At 45.3% G+C, this 24,879-nt stretch overlaps 2 protein-coding genes across 7 annotated transcripts in view; one reads left to right on the top strand and one right to left on the bottom strand.

The window, feature by feature from the left end:
• LOC119024378 (serine/threonine-protein kinase BRSK2) overlaps positions 1-24,548 on the top strand; it is a 176,715-nt gene extending 152,167 nt beyond the window's left edge. The window contains exons 10-20 of one of the 6 annotated variants that reach the window (XM_037107137.1): positions 672-836; positions 2,051-2,148; positions 3,241-3,391; positions 3,601-3,666; positions 9,031-9,091; positions 11,049-11,256; positions 11,542-11,590; positions 12,669-12,792; positions 13,939-14,119; positions 16,301-16,390; positions 24,426-24,548. In XM_037107137.1, coding sequence (XP_036963032.1) covers positions 672-836; positions 2,051-2,148; positions 3,241-3,391; positions 3,601-3,666; positions 9,031-9,091; positions 11,049-11,256; positions 11,542-11,590; positions 12,669-12,792; positions 13,939-14,119; positions 16,301-16,390; positions 24,426-24,472 — 1,240 coding nt within the window. In that variant the 3' untranslated portion in view covers positions 24,473-24,548. Of the gene's footprint in view, positions 1-671; positions 837-2,050; positions 2,149-3,240; positions 3,404-3,600; positions 3,667-9,030; positions 9,092-11,048; positions 11,257-11,541; positions 11,591-12,668; positions 12,793-13,938; positions 14,120-16,300; positions 16,391-19,802; positions 22,883-24,425 lie in introns of those variants that run through there. The other 5 variants (XM_037107134.1, XM_037107138.1, XM_037107135.1 and 2 more) reach the window with 5 other exon arrangements.
• abtb2b (ankyrin repeat and BTB (POZ) domain containing 2b) overlaps positions 23,389-24,879 on the bottom strand; it is a 43,814-nt gene continuing 42,323 nt past the window's right edge. The window contains exon 17 of the mRNA XM_037107133.1: positions 23,389-24,673. Within this exon, the coding sequence (XP_036963028.1) occupies positions 24,440-24,673 (234 nt within the window). The 3' untranslated portion in view covers positions 23,389-24,439. The remainder of the gene's footprint in view (positions 24,674-24,879) is intronic.

Here is a 24,879-nt window from a genome sequence, read left to right as displayed (position 1 = left end):
TGGAGGTGATTTTAATAGCTGCCTGTGGGGTTTGCGCTCCATCGGCTTCACCAGACGAAGGAGAAAATAGAATAGAGGGGAAAAGTAAAGGAGGATCGCTTATCAGACTGTGTGTTTACTCTCACATTTGTAGCAACTGAAGCAGAATCTCTTCTTTTAAACAAACATCTCGAATCTTCCAGAAATCCTCCTGAAAATGGCGTTGAGGTCGATACAACTTTCATTTAGAAAGTCCTGCTTATGCACTCTCAAGATGAAGCCAGACAGAAGAGGGAGAGAGAGAAGGAGAGAGGGAACAAAATGACGTAACTAACGAGTGTCTGGAAAGAAGGGGAAGGGAATAATGAAGAAACTAAGTTTGGGAAACAAGCCAGAGACGAGAGCAAAACTTTACAGCGTGACTCAGTTGTCTGTCTGCATCTTGGCGGGCTTGCTGACCTCCGTTCACCCTCTGAAGCTAACATGCAAAATGAGTAAACCTGGGGAAAATGCGTGACTTGAAAGTTTTGAAAGTAATGAGGTAAACAAACACTAGAATACCTCACGTAGTCTGTTAGAGCGAGGCCTCTATAAGCTACAGTGTATGAAGATTTTAACGTTGTTTGATTATAGTAGGGCGCAAACTGTCTGACAGTGTCCTTATTTGTCGTGAAATTTCTTTCCTTTCCCAGAGGAGGGAAGAACGAGCCAGAGCCGGAGCAGCCTGTGCCCAGGAAGGTGACCATCCGCAGCTTGCCCTCTGCCGACGATATCGACCCAGATGTACTGGACAGCATGCACTCCCTGGGCTGCTTCAGAGACAAAAACAAACTACTGAAGGACCTGCTCTCAGATGAGTGAGTTAACGGGAGGGCGGGAGGGAGGGAGTGGATAGAGAAAGAGGTGGGATTGAAGAAGAAGAAGAAGAAGAAGAAAGAGCGGAGGTGTGGTTCAGTGAGTGTTACGGCGTGAGCGAGGACAGAAAAAATAGAGGATCGATGGAAAAACAGCATGCTGAGAAATGAAAAGAAACAAAACAAAACAGAAAGCGTCGGAGGAGGACGGGGCTGTGTGGTGTCTGCAGCCTTGGTTTTTTTTCCCTCCCCGCTCTTATGAAACCCTGCGAGGCTGTCGCTTCAGATGTCAGAGGCTATAGATCACTTAACTGTTATCACACAGCGCTTACACCACTTGCCGCTGGATTCGTTCCCCCCCAAACCGATCCTGGCTTGAACCAGGAACAAGCTCCCAGGTCACATTGTTTATGTTCCGCTGCTAATGTCTGAGGCGCACGTGTGTTCGTGTTGATGCTGCAGACGCCCTTAAAGACTTCCTTCTTATTAACGTGGGCACACAGATGTTTTTTTTTTAAATTTAGCTTAGTTTTTCTGTCTCCTTTCCCTCTGCTTTACATTTTACCAGCCTTCATAATTTAATACTAAACGAGCATTTCTCTATCACTTCCCCCACTCTCTCTCTCCACATCTCTTCCGTTCGCTTCCTTCCTCCTGGGAGCATCCTGTAATAGTGCTGGACTGGAGGGAAAAAAAAAAAAATCTGTGGTCTCTATCTCCCTCTCTCCCCGGTTCATTTTAGCTGAAGTTGCAGGTCCTTGTCTCTTTGCCTCCTACTGCTTTCCAATCTGTCTTTATTATGGAGGGCCAATCCTCAGGCCTCGTGCATAGAGAGTGTTGGCCCAGAGGCTAAAGATATTAGGCTGCCAGATTCTCAGAGAAAAAGGGATGAACTCGTAATGTTTTGATACTTTCATAAACTGAACCAGCCGACTCCGGATGTGGAGCGGAAATATATGCAGAATATTATATGACGGCTTAATGACCTGTAAAACTAAACTTTTGTTTTAATGATGGAAGCTATTTAGTCGCTATTTCACAATGAAACCAAAAAGATTAAAGGACATTAATCATACTGGGGGTTTTTGCAGTGTAATGTCTTTGGTTTTGAGCTGCCTGCCTTTGTCTCCGAATGCTCCGCTAATAAATACACATGTACTGTATTTGTTTTTTATCACTCCAGAGGTCTCAGTGGTTTTCTTATTATCTCTCCGCAGTGACAACCAAGAAAAGATGATCTACTTCCTGTTGCTGGACCGCAAGGAAAGGTACCCCAGTCAGGAGGACCAGAACCTTCCGCCTCGCAACGAGATTGGTGAGGATCGGGACTAAAAACAAACAAATGACAGATGAAGACTGAGATATCATTAAACACAGATTAACAAACATGGAAAGATAAAAGCACGGCAGGAGAAAACAGAAGCAGACAAATTCATAATAGACCGGCCGACCACGTCTTTCACACGTTCTCAACCTCATGAACATTTAAATTATAAGTCAAAGTTCAGCCTCATGGATAGAAAATTGATGTTGCTTTAGGATGGACACATGTTTGTGGACCAATACATGGAGAGATGTTTGTGGACCAACAGAAGGAGACAGAGCTGCTGATGGCTGAACTGTAGCCTCCAAGGATGAAAAGTGTCTATGCAGCTCTTTCTTCAGGCAAAACAAGCCAATTTAGGCAGGAATAAGCGCTGTGAGAAGGTAGCTCACGAATGCTCTGCAGTGTTTCCTCCTCTCAGAAGAAATTGGATCGGCTCCAGTAGACGTAGATTTGCTCTCCAGCTGAAAAATCCGATTGGTTGTTGAATAGAGACGAAGCTTCTCAATGAAATATAGAGACAGAAATAGAAGGTGTCAATAGGCCAGAGATTTTCTTGTTTTTTTCGGGGTTTTTTTTTGTAAAACTGTCAGCTGCTTCGGATCAGATATTAACACATCAAAAAAAAAAAAAAAAAAAGGTATTCTCCCATTCGCACAGAAACAACCCAGCACAGATTTTCCACCCACAGAAATCTGAGCGAAACAGAGATGCTCTACTTAGACTTCTGCCAGCATTATATTCTCACAAGAGCAGGATGGGGTATTTATGTGCAAATGTGAATGTGTGTGTGTGTGTGTGTGTTGCGGCGTGATACCGACATTTTGATGAATAGACTCCCTCTTCAGTGAATGTGATACAGTCAATACAGTGGCCATTAGTTCAAGGTCTGCGAGGAAACCATTACTTATTCACTATTAGTTAAAATGTCAATGCGATCGGCGCTGAACATCCTTCAAACACTCACACATGCAGATATTCGCGCACAGCCGAAACCTCTCGATGTGTAGGCAACACACGCATTAACACGCAGAGTCATGAGACATGTGCTGAATCCATCTGGCCCCCGTCTTTTGGCAACAGATCCTCCGAGGAAGCGGGTGGACTCCCCCATGTTGAACCGTCACGGCAAGAGGAGACCAGAGAGGAAGTCCATGGAGGTCCTCAGCGTCACAGACGGAGGCTCGCCTGTACCGGCCAGGAGGGCCATCGACATGACGCAGCACGGACAGAGGTACGCGTGGAGGTGAAATGAAAAAGTTTTTTTAAACAAAGAAAATCAATATTTCAGTAGAGATGGACGTAGCGTTGTGTTGGTGGTTGTGTGGAGGAGCTCGCAGCCCAGCAGCAGCAGAGTTTTCAGCAGGTTTTGACAGCGAGTCTGGCTCTGGGTGAAAACAGAGACTGACGCTCTGCCTCGCTTTGTCTCCTGTCTCACTGTAGTAAATCAGTGTACAGTAAAAGCTTGGATATTCCTGACGCCAGTACAAAATGCAGCAAAGAAGAAAGGTACTCACTTGACCTTTTCACCTCCTCTTGCTCCGTGTCTCTCGCCCTCCCCTCCTCCCCCCCCGTGCGATGGGGACGTCCATGGCGGGAGAAAGATGCAGCGGTGCTTTCTTCATTTGTTTTTGTTTAAACGGTGATCAAATATGCAGCATGTAGCAGCTTATCAGGTCTATTTTAAAGTGCTCATAACTCATCCGGTAAATGAAAGAAGCCGGGTCCGACAGAGTCAACAGTTTTTAGGATGGCGCTTCCTGAAGTTTGACTCTTAATTAACTCTTAATTTTCTCCCAATTCAGAAGCCTTAATATCTACAAGCCCCCCCTCCCCCCCCCATTCTGGCGTTAGCTCAATTATCTCTTCTTGTGTAATATGAACGCATTGATAATCAGTTCTCTCCCACTGTGCCCCACTTTCACCACATGCAGAACATTATTTCTCTATTTTTGAAAGGCGTTCGAGCCGAGCCAGAACCCTACGCACCCACGAGGCATGGCGGACCGATTTAAAATCTATTTCCTCATCTTATTTCAACAAGCAATATATCATCACACACACGTATTTCGGCTCAGAGGCGGTGACATTTGTGACAGCGGGGAAGATTGAATCTGAGGCGGGGGGGTTGGGTGATAACCTGATCTTCCTAATGATAGGCAGATTGTCAGAGAGTTGGGAGAAGCTATCAGACGTATGGGATGTAAATGCACAAGCAGTGAGTGCATATGTTATAATATTAAAGGTAGATGCAGTAATAGACCTGAATATTCATCCAAACGTCCTCAACATAGCGCTTAGCAATCAACTACATATCAAAACATGATATTTCCCACTTTGGGAGGCAGCGTCAGAAGTTTTAAATCAAGAGCTTCCACCTCTACACACTCACACCTAATTCTTTCTGTCCTCCGGTGCCTTCAAATTTCACTTTTAAGACTGATCTTCTTGTGTTTCATCGCCTCTGCTCGGCTCCTTCGCCCCCTCAGGCAAACCGAGTCTTATCTCTTCTTTATTTAAAGGCTGCGTTCGTTTAGAAGTCGTCTCCTCCTGCCCTTCGCTCCGACTCATCTGTTACAGTCAAGTGTGGAATCCTGAAATGGGGTCAACACTACAATCTAAACATCGTCAACGGCAGTTTCGTAAATCAGAATAAAAGGGCGCTGAGATGAGCCTTTATTTGAAACAGGACCTTTAAGGTTTACTCGTATGAATCTCAATAAGATGGCAGCATGTGTCTGGATCCGAGATATATCAGCAGCTACAGTCTTTAAGATAATAATAAAAAAAAAGCTCTGCTGCATCTTTCTTCTGTGCTACTTTAATTCAGTGTGTTTGTTCTTCCTCCTCCTCCTCCACCCAAATCTCTTTCAGGGGCTCCTCCCTTCCCTTCTCATATCTTCTCTCTCTCTCTCTTTTTCTACTGTGGTCCCTTGTGTGCAGCTGACCTTCAGTCCCAAACGCCCCCCCCTCCTCCCCTCCCTCTGTTTGTATGGAATTGCTATGCTAATGTGGAAACTGCTGCTAGTCTTTTTTTTTTTTTTTTTCTCCGTCTGGCTTCCTATCAGCTGGGTTGGAGGTGGAGGGAAGGGTGGGGGTGGTGCGAGGGGCGGCCGTCCAATAGCACGTCCCCTCCGCCTCCAAATCAAATCGGATCTCTCTATCTGCTCTATATGTCTCTCTTTTTTTTTTTTCCCCCCACTGCAATTCATAACTCTCCTGTCAGTGGGGGGAAAAGATATTAGTAACAAAGTCTGTGTGAATCTAGATTTTTTTCTCTTTTTTTTTTTCTGTTGTGTTTTTGAACTCTTCTGCCTTTTATCACGTCCTTGTGTGCGCTTTGTTTGATCATGTGCGTGCTCGTGTGTGTGTGTGTGTGTGTGTGTGTGTGTAGATGATGCACATAACGCGGCAGAATAACGTCCAAAGATTTGACTGACTTTCTCTGAACCTAACCTTATCTTTCCCCGACAGCAAACTTTTGTCGACAGCGCAGAAGATCCGTAGAACTTCAGATCAGAGGGTGTCAGAGCGAGGACTGACTTTGAAACATGTGTTTTGACAGGATACATTTCCACTGGCGTAAACGGAGGAAGAGAGAGGGGGAGGAATGTTTTTTTTTATCTACAATTACACTACGGGGAAAAAAAAATGGCTACAATCTTTAGCCTCTGTTATCTCGCGCATGGAGGTTTCGGTCCGATCAACTGCCCGGGCTGCACTTTCATACGTGTGATTGTTGATTTGACTGTATAATTGTGTAGTATGATCGAATAGATTGGGGATAAACGCTTGCAGTAGCTGTGCTGGCAGAGAAATCCACACGGGGAACCAAAGCCGGTTTCATTCTTTACATCCCCAGCCGTATATCTTAAGAAAGACGTTTAAAGCCGAACTCAAAGCAGAAAAAAAATCCCACTGATTTAATTTTAAATCTTAACAACATGCCAGGAGAAATGAAGGGAGGTTAATGATATGTAAATGAAATATGGAAAAAGTGCTGCAGTGTGAAGAAGAGAATATCAATTGAGGTTCTTTTCTCCTTGCAGATCCGCTCTAGTTGCTTCACGCGGTTTAAGTGTGTTGGGTTAGTCGGAGCAATCTCGATAAGTCAAGCTCTCACTGCTAATTATTGACTCTAATTTATTTAAGAGGCTGAAATGAGCACAAATAAAGCACCTTTAACACTGATCTCCACAGCAGAAACTGTAGGGGTCTTAGTACATTTAGAGATTTGAGGAGCCGAGCAGTGAATATTAATGCACTAAGGAGTCCTCTGGGAGTTGTCAGGGTTCAGGAAAGGAAATGAATTTAAACAGCGTGTTGATTAATGTGAATATCTACTCCACGTAGAAACAGAACTTCATTGGCAGGACAAAGTCAATGTCGACGAGGAGGAGAGCGAGAGAGAGAAACTGAACTTTTGGCACTTAAATCACGCTCGCAGAGCCGCAGCATTGTGTTTCTGACTGTGGCGTTTTTTTATTCGTTCGCCGTTTGACTCCTGGCGCCATCCATTTCACTCTGCTTCACTTTTCGTTTTATTTCAGTCCATGCCCTCAGCGCAGAACCTCTTGTACTTGTTCCATCCCCCCACAGTCTAACATTAGACCCCCCACAGGTGCCTTGGATGGGTCTCTGACGCAGCCGGTGGTCACACACTGAGGACACGGGCCCTCTTCCAGAACAGGCTTATGGGAAGTGTTAACTTCAGGGCTAATGGATTATAGAGAGACAAGAATGTGTAGCCACAGTGATGCATGTATAGCGCTCACATACATCATTGCACACATGTATGGGTGACTTCACCCAGAAAAGTGTATTTTCTCATTTACCCCAAGTGATTTGTACCAGTGCAGATAGTTTAAGAGTTATTATAGCTTTAGAGTTTCTAGGTATAATTATAAAAAAACTGTGAGAATCGTAGCTGATATTCTACTCACTTCACTTGTTTTGTGGTGGAGGCACACTTAGATCTCTCAGAACTTCCTAAATTCTACTAGAGAACACGTCCTGTGTAATCGGGGTGAACTGACCCTTTAAAGTAAGCACACTGGCTTTGCTGGCATCTCGTCTCCTTCTGCTTCAGTAGCACGACTTCTTTGTTAATATATTTTATAGATGATGAATGGATGCTTAGTCGCGTTCGCTGTTCACTATAAATAAAACGCTCGTCAACAATAACTCATCGTCTCTCTGAAGCGAGGGTGAGCCTCTGACAGCCCATTACTGTACAGCATAACCATCTGTAACAGTAGCTTTATGGACCTGCTGGTCCAACACTAACAGATGCAGAGTGCCTCGAACAATATGCTCGTAATGGCCCGAGGACGCCGTGTTTTGGCCGTGTTTAGATAAAGTGCAATTGGCTATGCGCGCTCAGGCGCTGTGGCGAGCGTCTGCGGACACGTCTCAGTGGGCCACGCGACTTAAATGTAAATGATAGCAACTGTCTGGTCAGCTGCTCCCTGAAACCAGAACTCCTGGCCAACGTGGTCTCGGCATCGCCCACTCATGTGTGCATGAGCGTGTGCGGTAAATGCACTCGCAGAAGGGGCAGTGAGAGAATTGCAAAAATAGCTCGAGTGTGGGAGTTCCTATATTTTCCTCTCTCTCACGGTAGCTGTTAGCGATGATTTTCCACCGTGCTGGTGTGGCTCAAGAGAACGATTCCTGTTGTAGTATCAGGTCTTTCTTTAGGTGGCTGTGAATTTAAAAGCGGTGGGCGTGTGGCTGCACCCACACAAGTGCTTCTGCCTTCAGAAGATTGATACACACAGATCTTAATCACAGCTTGTTATGGTGGCGATATTGTTTGTACGGCTACTAGCTGGAACCGTGTACACACTTTTGTGTCCATGTATGGCTGCTTCTGTGGTCCCGTGGGACCGCTCCGGCATCAGGATTGAACATCAGTCTCAATTACTCCGTCCCTGCCTCCCATCCTTCATTCCTCCATCCCTCCCTCATTCCTACATCCCTCCTGAACTCCCTCATTCTCCTGTCACCTTCGTCCACGAGGCTTTCCTCTCAAACCGAGTGAGCTGAAAAACAGCAGTTGTAGTGTTCAGATGACAGATCTGTAGGCCACATTACCCCCAAATGCATCGATGTAGTGAGGAAGAAGAAGGAGAAGAAGAAAGAGGGGGGGGTATTAATAGATTGAATGACAAAATGGAGCAGTGCTGTGACAGTGAGCAGCTGGTGTTTCCGAGTGTTGACAGCCTCTGTTTGTTGTGTGTGAGTGTGTGTGCACGTGTGCGTGCGCGCTTGATGGAGACAGATTGTCCTGTGATTGTTCATTTCTGAGTCGGGCTCCACTCATTGGGGTTATTGACGGCATCTGCAGGGGGGAAAAAAAAAAAAAACATGACAAATGACGCTCAACCAAATGTCCCGCTTCATTTCCCCCCTCGAGATGTTTTCCCACTGATCCGGTGAAAAAGGCCTAAAAGTCAACATGTCTGGTTTATTAGCAAACTATAGATGGGGCGGAAAGCTAATTTGAATGCTAATGTGAGGAAAAGTCGCCTATGGATTTTGCGGGAGGGAGCTGCAGTGAAATCATGTCTTATTTGAAACTGGGTCGAGACTAATCGCTGGGCGTCGTGTCTGTTTACATGTGTGTGTTGTGACGCTTTCACCCTCTTTGTGTGAGTAGCCGTGTCTGCAAAGGTCTTGATAGCAGCCACTGTGCTTAGTATGACGGTAACGTAACGCTGTAGTGCTTTTCTAACTGTGTGCAGCATCTAACCTTTTTTTTTTTTTTTTTCTCGAGCTTCTCACCTCCACCTGTGTTTACTGAAACATGTAACAGGCCCACACGCTGATCCCTCCACTGCCTCTGCCCCCGTGTGTGTGTTCTTGCCACAGGTCGCGGTCTATTAGCGGAGCCTCCTCTGGCCTCTCCACCAGCCCCCTCAGCAGCCCACGGGTAAGTCATGACCCTCTGCGCACTTTCACACACATGCAACACACACCTCTTGACCTCCGTCCTCAGTTATCTAGTTGTTCACCTGCTGCTGCTGATCCCGTCTTATTGCCGTCTTCTTATTGCTGTTTATGTTTGCTGGAGTAAGTAAAGACAGTCACTACGGCTACATCGTTCTGACCTTTAGCAGAGCACAACCCCACTAAGACGGCAATATCACAGTATCTCTCTGCTGTTTTATTATTAGTCTGCAATACAGTCCGTCGTTCTGCTCCTTAAGTTCAGATCTACCTCTTTGGAGGGAGCAGGGATCCTCCACGACAAGCCCTTCATATCCGCCTCTGCATGAGTCATCGCTGTGCCCACATAGTTGGATCTTTCTGCGAACTCCGAGTAAAACACACTGATGAACGAACACAGGGCGGATGTGACAGCACAGCAAACTTTCTCCTCCCCTAAAGCCTCTTCTCTCTCTTCCATCCTTTCTGCTTATTATCCCTCTCTCTGTTTTCTGTGGCCTGAGCCCTGAAAATCCAGCTCAGGGAATGCTTGAGAAAATCCCACTTTTTCTTGCTCAGAGCCGGGGGAGCTTGTAGTAAACTTTTCCAGCTGACTAACCTGAGAGGGCTCGAGATTAGCCGGGGATCCTAAGACGAGCTCCTCGCCGCCACACACAGGTTTCTTTCAGGGCTGATCTGAAAGGGAAATTGATTTCTCAGACCTACCCCGAGTCCGGATTGTGCTCTCAGCAAGAGGGCTCGGCGAGGGGTTATTTTCTCAGATTTGTGTCTGGAAAAGAAGGAGGGGGAGGCGTCCAGGGGAAACGGTCTATCAGTGCGCCATTGTGGCCGCATTTGCACCATTACGAATGCAACAGATCGATACACCTATGTGGAAACTGGAGATTTTACAGCAGAGATGCTGTAATGGTGTTCCTCCTGTTGTTGAGACAGCCAAATTGTCCTCACAGCTGGCCGCATGCCTCTCACACCTGCTCGCTCGTCTCTGCTGGCAGAGCCCTGCATGTCTTACTCAAACAAACTCCATCTTTGTTATACGTTTGGTTTGGCCTTTTTTTTAAAACTGTGTGCATTGCTTGCTGTTTCTGTTGTTCCCATTTCACCTTGTTTTCTTTTGACATGAGTCACTGAATGGTCTAACTGCATGTTTCTTTTCTGTTTTTCTGTTTTCTTGCAATGCCTCCATCTCTCCCGTGTATGTACACACCTCACCTGCCTCTATATTCTTTGGCTTTTCCTCTGCTTCTGGCTGTGTGGCTGTTTGATCTGCCGCGCTATTTTTCTGCGTGTTTGTGCCCCCATGTGTTTTTCTTTGTTTTCCTCTCCTCCTCCACCTGCTCTTGGCTGTGTTGTGCTGCCCATCCTCCCTTTGTCCTCCCCAGCCGGTCCGAAAGTTCTGCGTGCCGCCTCAGTCTCCAGACCTGCCACAGTCCCCTAACGCGAGCCCGTGCCCGTCCCCCGAGCCCATCCCCAGTCGTCCCCGGATCTCCACCCCCAACTCGCTCACTCCCAACAGTGAACCCATGCCGGAGGCGCTCAACAAGACTCAGACTCTCCCCGCCAAGCCCAAAGTCGCCCTCAAGCCCCTCCACGCCACCCGATCCAACCCACTCCCAGAATTCTCCCCAGATGCAGCATCTGCGGTCAAATCGGAGTCCTCCACTCCTCTTCCATCACAGCCACCCTCGGCCTCTGTACCACCAACCCCGACTTCTCCGTCCTCCCCGTCCTCCCCCTTTTCCCCAACCCCCATCCCCGGTGCTTCCATCCCAAACAGCCCCCTGGTGCGGCGCACACATTTCGCTGCCAACCCTCAGCTCTCTGTGCCCTTCAGCCCCGCGGTGCCCCTGTCGCCTATCCGGCTGCACCACTTTCACCCCGTGGCGCCGGTGCCTTCTTCTTTCACTGACCACCCACCCAAATCTATCCCCCTCATACAGGTTACCCCTCACCCCTCCCCTCGAGGCAGCCCCCTCCCCACCCCAAAGGGCACCCCTGTGCACACTCCCAAGGACAGCCCGGCCGGGACCCCGACCCCAACGCCGCCACCCAGCCCGTCCATCGGAGGCATGCCTTGGAGGACGCGCCTCAACTCCATCAAGAACAGCTTCCTGGGCTCGCCACGCTTCCACCGCAGGAAACTTCAAGGTACCGTTGTCAACTGTTCATTGATTCTCTGGTTACAGCCTCTTAAATGTGAATATTTGCTGGTTTTCTTTTTTTATATAGTAAACAGATTATCTTTGCATTGTGGCCAAAAACAAGAATTTGAAGACGTCATCTAGAGTTTTGGGATAAAAACAAATCTTGAGAAAATAATGGACAAATGAATCAACAAGGAAAATGAATCTTACTGTACCCACTGGTACCATCTACTAGTTACCTTTCTCTGAGCTCTACACCTCTGTCTGACCTTTGACCCTGCTCTCACAGTTCCCACACAAGAGGAGATGTCCAGCCTCACGCCAGAGTCTTCCCCAGAGTGAGTACATGCTGCACTTTTTGAAGTCACCACTTACGATCATAACTATGCATAACCTGTCAGCCCCTCAGCTATTGGCTCAAACGGGCTCACTCTTGATAGCATGATGTTTTGGAAAGGTATTACATCCATGAATGTTTGATTTTCACCTGCTGAGTTTCCTGTAATGACCTCGGGTCTGGTCTGGGATGGAGAAGCGGCAGCACCGTAGCAGGAGGTAGCGGGGTTGGTTATATACGGGGGGAGGGCAGGTAGCCCGTGTGATGTTACTGAGCTCCCAGGGGCCTGATAACTCAAGGTTGGCCTAGATATGCCTGTTTGGTTGGCCGACTGTCTGGCTCGGCCATCTCCATCTGGCTGGGAAGAAGATCCTGGCTGGAAGGAGCTGGAGAGCTGGCTGGAAAAGGTCTTCTCTTAGCTGGGCTGGTCTCCATCACAGGCAAACACAGTCGCACCGGCTTCACACATCTAAACAACGTGTCCATTAATGTCTCTGCAGACGTTAGAACGGTTCTGTAAAGTCTGTAATTCATTTCTAAACATTATATTTCTTAAAATATTTAAGGAGGGAATTAAGGAGGGTTTTCTCTTGCCGTGGAAGTTTGCAAATCCGTCAACATTTTCAAGAATCTAATGAAATATTAATACGCCAGGAAAAAAAGGAGTCCATATGGCTTATTAGTGGGTGCAGGTACACCTGGGCCCAGGGCCAGTAGTGAATTCATCTACCTCTGCCCCTTCTGGACCTGCAGTTCTGTTCACAGAGAGGCTCAATTATCTCTCTCCCTCTCTCTCTCTCTCTCTCTCACACACACACACACTCATTTACAAATGCAAAGTTGCACATAGGGTGAAAGTCAGAAAACATTCCTCCTTGGCAGTTTTAGTCCGCGAGGTATCCTCCACTCGCTCCTCTCCATTTCCCCTGAGCTGCAGGAAGAGATGGATAGATACATAAACAGACGGATGGTTCAAAACTGCTGGAAGGAAGACAAACACTCTCCATGTACAGGATTAAACAACATAAACTTAAAACTGGAAAAAAAACACATTTCTTTTTCCTTTTTCTTCTCCGCAGACTTGCCAAAAAATCCTGGTTTGGTAACTTCATCAACCTGGAAAAAGAGGAGCAGATCTTCATCGTCATCAGAGACAAGCCTCTCAGCTCCATCAAGGCAGACATCGTTCAAGCCTTTCTCTCGGTACTTCATAAACCCTTCTTCCAGCTTCTCCCGGTGCTTCTCTCTCCATGTGTTCATGCGGCGGTATTACTTATGTATCGGGTGTCCGTTGCAGGATGTTGCCTTTACTAACAGCGGCTGTGATTGGCTACGCTACGAGGCAGCCTCTCTGCCAGTGTTGGCTAACATGCTTCTGATTTATGTAGCAATTCAGTAAACTGTTTGTGTTCAGCGTTTCTATTTTCTCTCTGACTCACGGACTCACTTTAGGTCAATGGAAAATCAACACAGAGCATTGATCATTAGCATATAGATGCTTTGCCCTCATTGCGGCGCATTGAGCTTGTGTGTGTGTTTGTGTTTAGACGTGTAGCGCGAGGAAATTGAGAAATACTGTAGATGGTATCTGTGTGTGTGTGTGGTGTGTTTACGATAGTAATGCGGTTGTACAATTACATGCAGGATTGTGGAAAACACGGGGGTTTCTCAGCGCACACGCGGCAGAATCTCTATCAAACATTCAGCCGTGGTAGTTGATATTCTGTGTACATAATTGAACATCGCCTATTCCCACCCCAGTTAGATTTAACAAAGTCTGAGTAAATGCAAACTCTGCCAGTGCAGGTCAATGTCAAATCTGTTCCCCCCGCCGCCTTTCCCTGTAGGTAGCTGTTTTCTCCTCTGGGTTGTGCTTGCTGGTATTCCAGACAGGAGATTGGCACCTGAATCAGTGGAATTATACCTCTCAGCACACTCACATTAATGGAATGTCAAACCCTCTCCAGCACTATGGCGCGCGACGTGACTATTTCCGAGCTCACCTGTTCATCGGGCATACAAATTCATTTTAGGCGGGAGAGTGCAATGTTGTTGGATGACTCAAGATTACATTAGCTTAAGTCTCTCTGGCATGCATGGTTGCTCCCCGAGGCATTAATCTGCTCAGAGTTTTCTACCGGGGCTCGCTAGTATGTGGAGGGGATTTTAATGAGGCGTTATTCACCTTGTCATTTGCAAAGGTGTGGAAGAAATTTAAACATCAATGCTCCCATGTAAAGTCACATTACTCGCCTCATTTTACTACCTAGTTTTCTGCCTCTTTGTCCATTTTTCCTTCACTGACCCCACTTCTTCTTCTTTTTCTTTTTTTTCAAAATGTTCTCCAAGATCCCCAGCCTGAGCCACAGTGTGATCTCTCAGACCAGTTTCCGAGCAGAATACAAGTCCACAGCGGGCCCCACAGTCTTCCAGAAACCGGTTAAATTCCAGGTGGATATCACCTACACGGAGAGCACGGCCGCCACCAAGGAGAACGGCATCTACTCTGTCACCTTCACCCTGCTCTCAGGTCAGGAGTTACAAACCATCTCCGCCTTCTTTACCTGCATATCCTGCATGCAGTGGGCAAGAGGGATGATGGAAAAAAAAAATGGAAAAACTGGAACAATGAAAAAAATTCCCCATGAAAATTTGAGAAAAAAATGTTATCATTGTTTTTGATTCCTCAATGCCACAAGAAAAAATCCCAAAAATTACATGAAAAAAATTGTTTTTCGGGTGTTCCATTTTTCAGCGTTCATTTACTCCGTAAACATGGTTTCACACACAGAAAAAAAAATCTCATTAAAAGAAAAGTCCATTCTCATGACAATTTGAGAAAAAAAAATTCTCATGAAAAATTTGGGATTTTTTTTTTCCAATCAGTTAAAAAAAATCATCAAAACATGTTTTCACACATCAAAACTTTTTTGTCAGTTTTCTCTGTTACTTCATGAAAACAAAATGTCCACTCACTTGACACATAAAAAAAACGTCTCATGAAACTTTGAGAAAAAAATTCTCATCAAAATTTGAGATTTTTTTTTTTGCTCATGAAATAAAAGTTCCACTCACTCAACACATCAAGCAAAATTTGAGAAAAAAAAACACGTTGCATGAAACTTTGAGAAAAATTTTGAAACAAGAATTTTTTATCTTATTTTATTTTATTATTTTTTTTGCTTTCACACACCAAAAATATTTTTTTCTGGTGCTCCAAGTGTTAACTTGATGTACTAGTTTTCGCACACAGAAAAAAAAAAAAATGCACTCGCTCGACTAAAATTTCTTGGGAAAATTTGAGGGTAAAATTTCTCAGGAATGTTTATTTACTGGATATACAGGTTTTCACACATGGAAAAAAGATATTTGATGAATGAAATATTTTTTTTTCCCCTTTCACAAATAGGAATGAATGTTTGTCACTATTTTTTTTCTGGTGCCCCATTTACTATGAAGTGTTCTTTTAATGGATAAACTGGCTTCACACACAGAGAAGGAAAACATGAAAGTTTCAAAAATACTCTTGTGAAAAGAGTTTTTTTCACTTGGCGCGACACATGAAATATCATGAGAAAGTCTTGTGAATTCTTTTTTTTTTTTGTCACACTCAAAAATTATCTTGAAAGAAAGCATATTTAACTCTCTCATAAAAAATAATAAAAAAAAAACATTTTAGAACTTGGAAGAAAGGTGGAGCACCAGAAAAAGTTTGTTGGACTGTTCTCACCTGACAGACACATGGAAGGAGCGCCACAACACACAGTAGAGTCTAAAAGGTTACGGTGGCTTACACGTGTTGAGGCTGTTGGAGTATCCCCACCCACGCACACACTCCTGATGCACCATGGCAACATGTTTTATTTTTATACTTCAGTCGAGCACGGCGCCTTTGAAGGATTTGGTTCCGTCCATACAGAGTTCAAACCCAGGACTGTTGTGGTGTGAGACGAATCACACAGGACAAAGTTACACGCAGTATTATGCAATCTTGAATAGCTAGCTGCTCTTGCATCTAATCAGGCTCACACAGGTTTTGGGAAATCCAAGCTCACGAGGCACTTAGAAAAGTGTGGAATGTCGAGTGGGATGCCGTCACACTCCAAACTAATGAAATTAAACTACATTTTTTTTTGTTATCGAGGCCAACAAATAAACCAGAAATGCTGTTTCCAGAGGTGGGTGTATTCAGACGACCTGCCAAAAAGCACGGCTTCCTACGGATTTTCAAAGTTTGTTTTTTTTTTTTTTTGCAATCCTGAATGCTTGATAAGATTTTCCTTCCCAAACCTCCCTGTGCGGGGAGAAGATGAGGTCTGCCTATGCGAGATTACATACTATGCAGTCATGCGTGAATGCTCAGTCTTGCAGAAACACATGCATGCTCTCATTCACTCTGTTTGTCCTCACACACATACCGACAGTCACACACACTCAAGTGAGGGGGGCACGTTTGATCTGAATGGGCTGTGATCGTGGCTGTTTGGAGCCTGCTGGTTCTTCCATGTCGCTGATCGTAAACTGTGTACGGCAGGTAGACAACAGGAGCTCACAGTAACACTCCTTCTCTGGCCTCTGTTTGTCATCTCAGACATGCTTCTCCTCTCCTCACCTTTACCTTCCTCCTGTCTCGATTATTCCATCTCCATTTATTGTCGTCGCACTCACGCCGACTCTTCCTCTGTGGGTTTCTTCTTGTGTCTGTGTTCAGGACCAAGCCGGCGCTTTAAGCGAGTAGTGGAGACGATTCAGAGCCAGTTGTTAAGCACACATGACCAGCCGGGAGTCCAGCAGCTGTCTGGTGAGTAACAACTCCTCTTCTCCAAATAAATATTTCAAAATCTTTTTTTATTTTCCAAAAAAAAAAAAAAACCCTCTCCACCCTTACTTCCCACCGCCTCATCCGCCCATACCACCACCACCACCACCCCCCCACCCCCTGACAAACCGCCCTCACTGCTGAAGCTGAGCTAAACCCTTCCCCTCCTCGTTCCCCCCCATCCGTGCTTGAAATCCCCGAGCCACTCTCTCCGCTTCTGGAAAAAAAACGGCTTCCATGCATGCCCGCGCCTCACTGCCTCGAAAAAAAAAAGGATGGGAGTCGCTCCCAGGCACCGACTGCGGGTCAAATGTTGCCTAGTCGCCCTGGCAGTGAAGATTAGAATAGAGGTAGGGGTAAGCTGATTTGCATTCTGTTACTTCCAAGACTGATTGTCGGGAGCTTGTCACCATGGCAACACCACTGCACCTCAACGCGCTCCCACAATGCACTGCACTGCACAGCCACACCACACCTGACAGGCGCTCTCTCTCTCCCCCTCTCTCTCTCTCTCTCTCTCGCTGGGTGCTTGTACAATAGGACCCCCTCCCCCTGTTTTCTCCAGTCCACCAGTCTCTGCTGCCTCTGACGGGCAAGCCTTCATCACCACCGAGCCGCTCACCTGTGAACTTTGTGACGTTGTTCTGTCCTCTCGTCAGGCGTAGGGTCGATGCCGAGTTTCCTGGACATGCATATGCCCGAGCTTAACCCGACATGGCTCCCCTCCTCTTTGCTCAAACATACATTCTGGATGATGGAAATGAAAATAAAGAGGGAAACAGGGACCCGACTCCTCCCCTCGGCATGTCCTTCCTTGTGAATCACTCTTCTGTGTATGTGCGTCTCAGTCGCCATCCTCTTGACAACAGCTCCACCTGCTGGTCAGAGGGGGAAACAGCACCAGCCTTGAAATACACCGTCTGTCATCAGGAGGAAGTGTGCTGTTTTCTCCGGATGTCAGTTTCATTTCCATCCACCTTGGTGTCTGTATGTTTGTGTCCTTCTTTGTACTTTTAGCTCATTTCCAACTCTGTCCGACCGACAAAGGCTACTGGGACTCAGTCATCATGTCGCTTGGTGCATCTCACTGTTTCTCTGCCGTACGTTATGTTGAGTTTGAACAGTGTCTTTGCTCCGTGGCACCAAGAAATTATTGCAGCGCTTCAGTAAGTCAACCAGGTACTTGTGGATGGACAGGCTGAGGTGTCAGGAGGGTGAAATTTGAATAAATTGCATTGCATTAGGTTTAAAAGACTGCTGTGTGTTGTTTCAGCAGGAGCAGAATAGTTTGTTTAACCTGAGAAATACTTAAAGGTGCAATATGTAAGAATTGGTCACCTGTGGGAAGAAGTAGGACCTCAGGGACCAGAGGACTGTTATTGTTTACAATGTCAGTGAAGGAGCTTTGGACCAGGATGTGTCAGGGCTAGCTGGTTAGCATGCTAACTAGCAGATATTCCTGCAACATGAATAGGAACGTAATGTCAAAACTGCTATTTATTAACATTCTGTTGATCAGTTTAATTACATTGTTTTAATGTTTTCGATGAGAAATTCCTACATATTCTTTTGCCCCTTTCAGACTTCCTGTCTCAGCCTGAAAATGAGAATAATATGGGACCTTCAAAGCAGGAAAAGATTGTACAAAACAGAAGTAATGATGCTCAGTATTCTGTCAGAGCGGATACATTCAGTATCATTACCAGGTGTTTTTGACCGAGGTCGGTCTAAATTAATTTCCTGTCTTTAAACTATCAGGGCATCTCCCACTTTTGATAAGAAACGGGTCAATGTGTGCGTTGTTAAATTCAATTTCCTCCACCTCCCTCTTTCCTTTGACCTCCTAACACACCTGGCCACAGGGCCTTTGAAAAGAAAAGCCAGTGGCTGTAATTAAGAAGAGAAACGGCTTTGCATACCAATGTGTGTCAAACAAAAGGTTTCATCAAGTCCTGGTCATTGTGTCCCCTAATCACTATTAACAGCAGCATACCTGGGAGCCAGGCTGAAGGAGAGGACAATGGTGGGGTGGAACAATAGAAGGTGTGTGGCGAGCGTACTTCAGGACTGACGAGGAGAGACATTCACCATCTCTGTTTTATTCAACAAGCGATTGCAGATGCCATTTTGTTAAATAGTTCAGATTTGGGCGGAGTGGAGCGACTGACTTTGGAATTCTTCACACATGACGAAGGTGTAGAGAAGCTGTGCTGCGCTTATTTTCTAGCGGGATAATGGAGCGGGTGAAATCAACTGTAGCACAGTCCACACACGAACAAACACCTTCACTCTTTTGTGATTAGATGAGTTTTGCCCTCCTCTCTACTCCAGGCGGTCTCCACACCGGCAGCGTGTGCATATTGCCCGGCTGAGTTTTTTGGATTTGGAGCTTTTATAGCACAAACCGTTCGTAACAGCAGTAACACTTTCAGACAGCGTCGTCTAAAGAGCAGACGCGTTCCGGCCCACAGTGTGCATGTGTCTGTTTTGTCAGCGCCCCTGCCTGTTTTTACTGATGTTGTCACTGCTCATTTGTCAGCCCGCAGGAGTCTTATTCTGCAAATGGCTCTTCTGCCAAGCGTTCACAGAAGCAGTCCTGTCTGTGGCTGATAGTTCCCTGCACTGAAAGCTGCACTGAAAGAACGCAGGCTCTTTATTTGCTCCGTGGCTCTTGTTTTGTGTTCTCACCGCTCCACCTGCCTGCTGTGGGACCGCCGAGGCTGCAGACTTCAGTATTTATAAGAGCGGCTCATCAGTCGTGACTCTGTTGTTGCGTAAACACACGAGTTGGACTTTTTTTTTTTTTCCGACTTCAGATAGTTGGCTCAGTGATGATGCAGCCTCCCAGCCTGTTTGAAGTCTTTGGCCAGGTTTGATATTTAGCTGCAGCTCTGAACCGAAGTGTAGGAATGTGTTGATCAAAGCTCGTCTGTTCCAAGCGGACTCGAGTCTAAACATCGCTGCGTTAGATCGCCTCACTTGGTACGATACCCACCAGACAGACGGACGGACAGACGGCCTTCGTCATCTGCGCTTTGCAGTGGTTCAAGATGCCCAGTTTGCTTTAATTTCTAGCCTCAGACTGAATGGCTACTTGTGTTGTTTCCTTTGGTTGCGCTGTGACATATGCATGGTTTATGGGACACACCACACAGTCCCTCATCCTCGCTGTGTCTGTCAGTCCTCCCTCGTCCTCGCCTCTGCTTGCTGTCTTACCTGTAGTCGCGTCTCTATCCTGTGAACCCCATTGTTCATTAGTTTGTTTGTTCTCTTTCTTCTCTCTTTTCCCCCCCTTTTTTTTGTTGTTGTTGTTGTTGTCCTCTTTTCTTCCCGTCTGTGTACCTAGGCAGCCCATTGAGTAACTTCTTTGACGTAATAAAACAACTTTTTTCAGACGAGAAGAACGGACAGGTGCCCTACCCGTCTGGCACGCCCACCAAGCACTGCCCCTCGCCCATGCACGTCCGGAGGCACGAGGCAGAAAACAATGACACCAAATGCCCCGCCGCGGGCCGAGACAGAGCCAAGTTGTCGCTGGCGTCTGTGGGGACGCAGGAGGAGTCTTAGACTGAGACGCCGTGTAGTCGATCCCATTTTAAAGCCCATCCCAGTATCACTATAAACCAGTGACACAGAGAGAAGACCCTCTCTGTACATAGCTAGATGTACATAATCATTTATGGACGTTTTTGTTTTGTTTTTTGTATAAAATGACTTTATACAGATAGAAATATATTAAGAGAAGTGATATTTTACAAAAACACACACACCCACACACACAAACACACACTCCTGTCCTTCCACTCTCCCTTTGTCATCCACCACCATCATCACCACCTTCTGCCCCAACCATCCAATCACCTGTGGCTCTGTTGTTTTTACTCCCTTGCTGCTAACCTGTGTGATGACCTGACTTGTTTCTGATACCAGGAATTATCCAGAAAACCTATTAAGCCCCTCCTCCTGCTCCCCCCTGCTCCGCTCGCCCTCCACCCCTCCGACCAAACCCCCTCCACCACCCCCCGCCCCCCCACACGAGTGTGCCGAGGGAGAGACGGACATTTGTTGACGGAGGACTGCTTTTTAAGAGGTGCGCTGAGAAGAGGGGTGGGGGGTTACCATGGAAACAGACCCCTTCATGCAGACTTCTACTTTCATCTCCCTCCGAGCCCCCTTCTCCACCTTTGGCAGCCGCCAGTAGAAATAGATGAAAATACCTTTAGTATTCCCCTATCTGAGAAACAAACACACACACACACACATGCACGCACAACTAACCCACACACGTCTCGATGAAAACAAGAAGACACACTCTCCCCACTTCACTTCACTTTACCGACCCGACCCACCTTTCCTCTGTTTGGAGCTCATTTCGAGGAGCGCTCATTAATTGGAAAAACAATTTGAACACACACACACACACACACACACACACACACACACATACAGAACACACACATGCATACACGCACAGGTCCAGTATGCACAGGAAAAAAACTCTGGGATGTATTAACACGAACAAACAACAACAATAAATTTAGAAAAAAAAGAAGAAGAAGAAGACGTGACTGATTTCAGAGGAGGAGAGAAGGAGGAGGAGTTTTGTGGAAAAGCCCAAACAGCCGACGCGGATGCTTGCTGGATTGTAATTTCTTTGCTTTTTAATGTACTTTCTTTGTGAAGAAACTGGGTTTAAAAATACTAACTGACTTTATTAGAAAATTAACTCTATTGCTGCAAAACGGACTGGAATTGTGATTTCAGAGAGGAGTCGGGGGAGAGAGCAGAACAGGGGCAGTGGGGGAGATGATATTGATAGTACAGGGTTGGGGGGAGGGACGCGGGAGGGTATGTGGGTATTTAAAATGAATGATCTATTCTGTTGTACAGACTGATATCATTTCTTATGTAAAAAAAAAAAAAGAAGAAAAAAAAGAAATGTCTCTAGTTGTGACACGATGTTTAGATACCATAATAAGGGTCAGGTGGGTACACCTGCGCCCGCCCACATGCTGTCATTTTAAATCTGTCCGTTAATGTATTTTTGTTACTCGATCAATTCCGACTTTGTTTGATTGACCTGATAATGATCCAAATGTTCCTGTTTGTGTTATCTGCAGCAGCAACTTGTCTTTGTTTTTTTTTTGTTTTGTTTTTTTTTTCCCCTCCATTTATACCTCTCTCTTAGTCTCACATACCAGCAGTAGGAGTAGAGGAACAACAACGACAACAACAACAAACAAAAAAAAAATATATCATGACGTGAAAAATGCAATTGTGGATATTTTTGTATATCTGTCCTTATTTATTCATGTTCGTTCATCTCACTGTTTTGAGTTCCTAATTTATTATAACTCGGCTATTTATATGAACAAAGCTGTTAGGTCCGTTGAATGTTATTTATTACCCTCTTGTGTGTTCGTAAAAATGGGGCAACGTTTGAAGAAAAAAAAAAGAACTTTTTTTTTTCTCTCTCTCTTTTTGTTTACGGTCTGAATTTAACAGAATTATGTGAAACATCAACAAGTTGCGAGTTCTCTTTTCCTCGACGAGGGAGAGAGAACTTGTGGGAGCTCTTGGGGAAAAAAAAAAAGATTTACCAGTAATTTAAGAATGTAGACTTAGCCTCTTTTTGGAGAAGGAATATGCTCTTCTATTGATATTTGTCAGTTTCATATTATTGTGCTTGTAGGCCAGGCCTGAGGAGACGGACAAACCACAGATCCCGGTCCACTTCTTCTCTTTGTAAATAGACAGACGAACCGTTGGGGGTTGATTGTCTTCTCGACCATGCTGGGGATTCCTGCTCTATGCTTTTAGCTTGTATTGCTGTGTGCATGTCAAACATGAGCTTTTCTTTGCATGGCTTTAGTGTTCATGTTCCATGCCAAACTCACTCCTTCTCTCAGCCTTCATCGATTTCCTTCTCTACAGAACAACCTTTTTAATTGTTTCTATTCCTCCCCCTCCCCCGCCCCTCTCTTTCAACCCTGTCTGCTTTTATTTTCTGGCCTTCTATATATTTTTTATTCTTCTTCTTCTTCTTCTTCTTCTTCTTCTTCTTCTTCTTCTTCTTCCCTCGCTCCTGCTTATCTTTTTTTCCTTCCTTCCCTCCTTCCCTCCTCCTCGAGTCTTGTGCACACGAAAGCTTTTTGAACAATGCTTCCTTTACTCTGTACCTCTCTCTGGAAGGCTCGGAGGTCTTGGCTCTCTCCACCTGTTTGGTTGGAGAGACGCAGTGAGGGGATCTCGGTACACAAACACAAAGCAATACCCTGTTGTTCACCCCGCCCTCTCCCCTCCTTTTCTGTTTTCTACAATGGGAAGCTAGCAGCACCAAGGACATCCAGTGATTCTGAGGCCCCGAGCGGTCTTCTGACAGAGCAGGAAACAAAACTGACTGATGTAATCCCCATATAAAATAACTGTGAGCATCTTCAGTGCTGAAACAAATAAACTCATTAAGTTATGGTGTCTGTGTTTCCCTTCTTTGTGCCTCCACATGCAAAGGGTAAGTTTGGACCTGCAGTAAATATCAAGCATGTTTTTAAAAAACTGCCATACGGTCTGAGTTTAATTAACAACAGAAGTGATACGAGATAGAGTTTAATTATTTTTTGTGTATATATTTTCATTTAAAGGTGCAAAATGTAGGAACTGGCCACAAATTGATGCTATCTGTAGCTGCTGTTAGCTAGTTAGCCGTGCAGATAGAAGCTAAAACTGGCAGGGGCTAGCTGGTTAGCATGCTAGCACAATAAATAGGTTTTCCTCCCATTCGGTTGATTATTTCAGTTAATTTTTGGCTGTTTTCAACTAAAATTCTCATAATTTAACTTCACCTTCTTAGCATTCATTTTTACCGTTTGTCATTTTTTTATTGCACATGTAATGACTTTCATGTTTCAGCTTGGTGCATTAGCCGGTGAGTCTTCCTGGACTTTAGGTAAGTAAAAGAGTAAAAAAGAAAAACAACGAGGCTCATTTACCAGGTTTATTACAATATTCAGCATTTAAAACAGACTTTATGTATTCCAAAATCCCATGTTTGGATTCTGCTGCTGTTACCTGCGTAAGAAGCATACAGTATACATAAGCTTAATTAACTGTTAAAGAGTGTACCTGGGGGGAAAAAAACAACAACAGCTACACAAAAGCAACTTTTTCAACAATAATATTAATAATTTTGCTTGGATTAAAAAAACAAAACAAACAAACACAATAAAAAGGGAACACCCCGATAAATACTCTCACATCTTTTTTTTTTTCTCCTCATTAAATAGAAAATGTCCATCCCACTCTGAAGTAAGCATTTTGTTTCTGCGGTCATACTTTTCTTTTTTTTAAAAATAGAAAATAAAAAACATACATAAAAAGTACATTTGTTAATCCGAAGCTTACGTCAATGCTGGAGGCACCGAGTCTCCTTCCTCACATCCTTCCATCCTTCCTTCCTTCCTCCCACTCTGCATTATTAGTTTGAAAATCCAAAAGTCCACCATGTCCAACTAACTTGACTCTAACAGATGATTCAGTCTTGTTTCTTTACATAGCTTCAGTCAGAACCAGGAGGGCGCCATTGATCCCAATCCTCCCAGGCAATCATTTATTCTGCCAGTTTTGTCCATTAGAGGGCAGCAGTGTTTCATTATTCAGACCTCCCACCTGTTGCATCCATCTGTTGCTTCTCCGTTAAAGCTTCCCGAGCCTTGTAGGAAAAAAAAAAAAAAAGCATCACGTAGTCCAGTTTTCTTCTTCATAAACATGCTGTACACTGCAATAAAAATGTCAAGATGGAGTGCTCGGCACTAAATATGAACTCTCTGATCTCCGCCCCAGTGTTAAAGTACTGTGGAAGTCGCTTGTTACCAGAGATAGGATCAGATGCTAATTAGAAAACATCTCAAGCTATTTAGACGGCTCCTCAAGATCGGATCCTGTGTCAGTGATAAGATGAAAACTTCCTCTCCGACTTCCACATTCTTCCACTTATTTCCATCCTCTCTCTCCTCTGCAGCGCTCCTGTTGTCCTCAGACTCGGGAGGTGACGTGGAGCGAGCGTAGCCGTTGAGCCAGCGTGGCCTCCAGCTCCTCCACAGGTGATTCCCCCCGGCTGTGGACCAGCGTAGAAGTGGAGGAGTTTCCTTGTCGGGCCCCGGGGGGTCCCAGCAACAGGCTCCTGAAGCCCTCTCGCTCCAGCAAAGCGGGCATCTGCTGCAGGAAGTAACCTTCACAGAAAGAGCTGAGCTCCACCGAACCATGGGCCTGAGAGGAAGAGGGGACAGATCGTTGGTTTTATGTTTTTGCCACCTTGAAAGTAAAAACGTAAAGACCCAAGGAAATGGCTTTTCATTGTAAAATGTACGTCACTGAAAACTGAATAAACATAGTTTGTATTCCTACAAGATCGTTCTTCATTTCAACATAAATCTTTTCTTCTCTCACTGAGTGACCTTACTGACACAAAGAGC

Source organism: Acanthopagrus latus, chromosome 8 (assembly GCF_904848185.1).
Source record: "Acanthopagrus latus isolate v.2019 chromosome 8, fAcaLat1.1, whole genome shotgun sequence".
NCBI classification, from domain to species: Eukaryota; Metazoa; Chordata; class Actinopteri; order Spariformes; family Sparidae; genus Acanthopagrus; species Acanthopagrus latus.
This window is presented reverse-complemented; position numbering and strand designations above follow the sequence as displayed.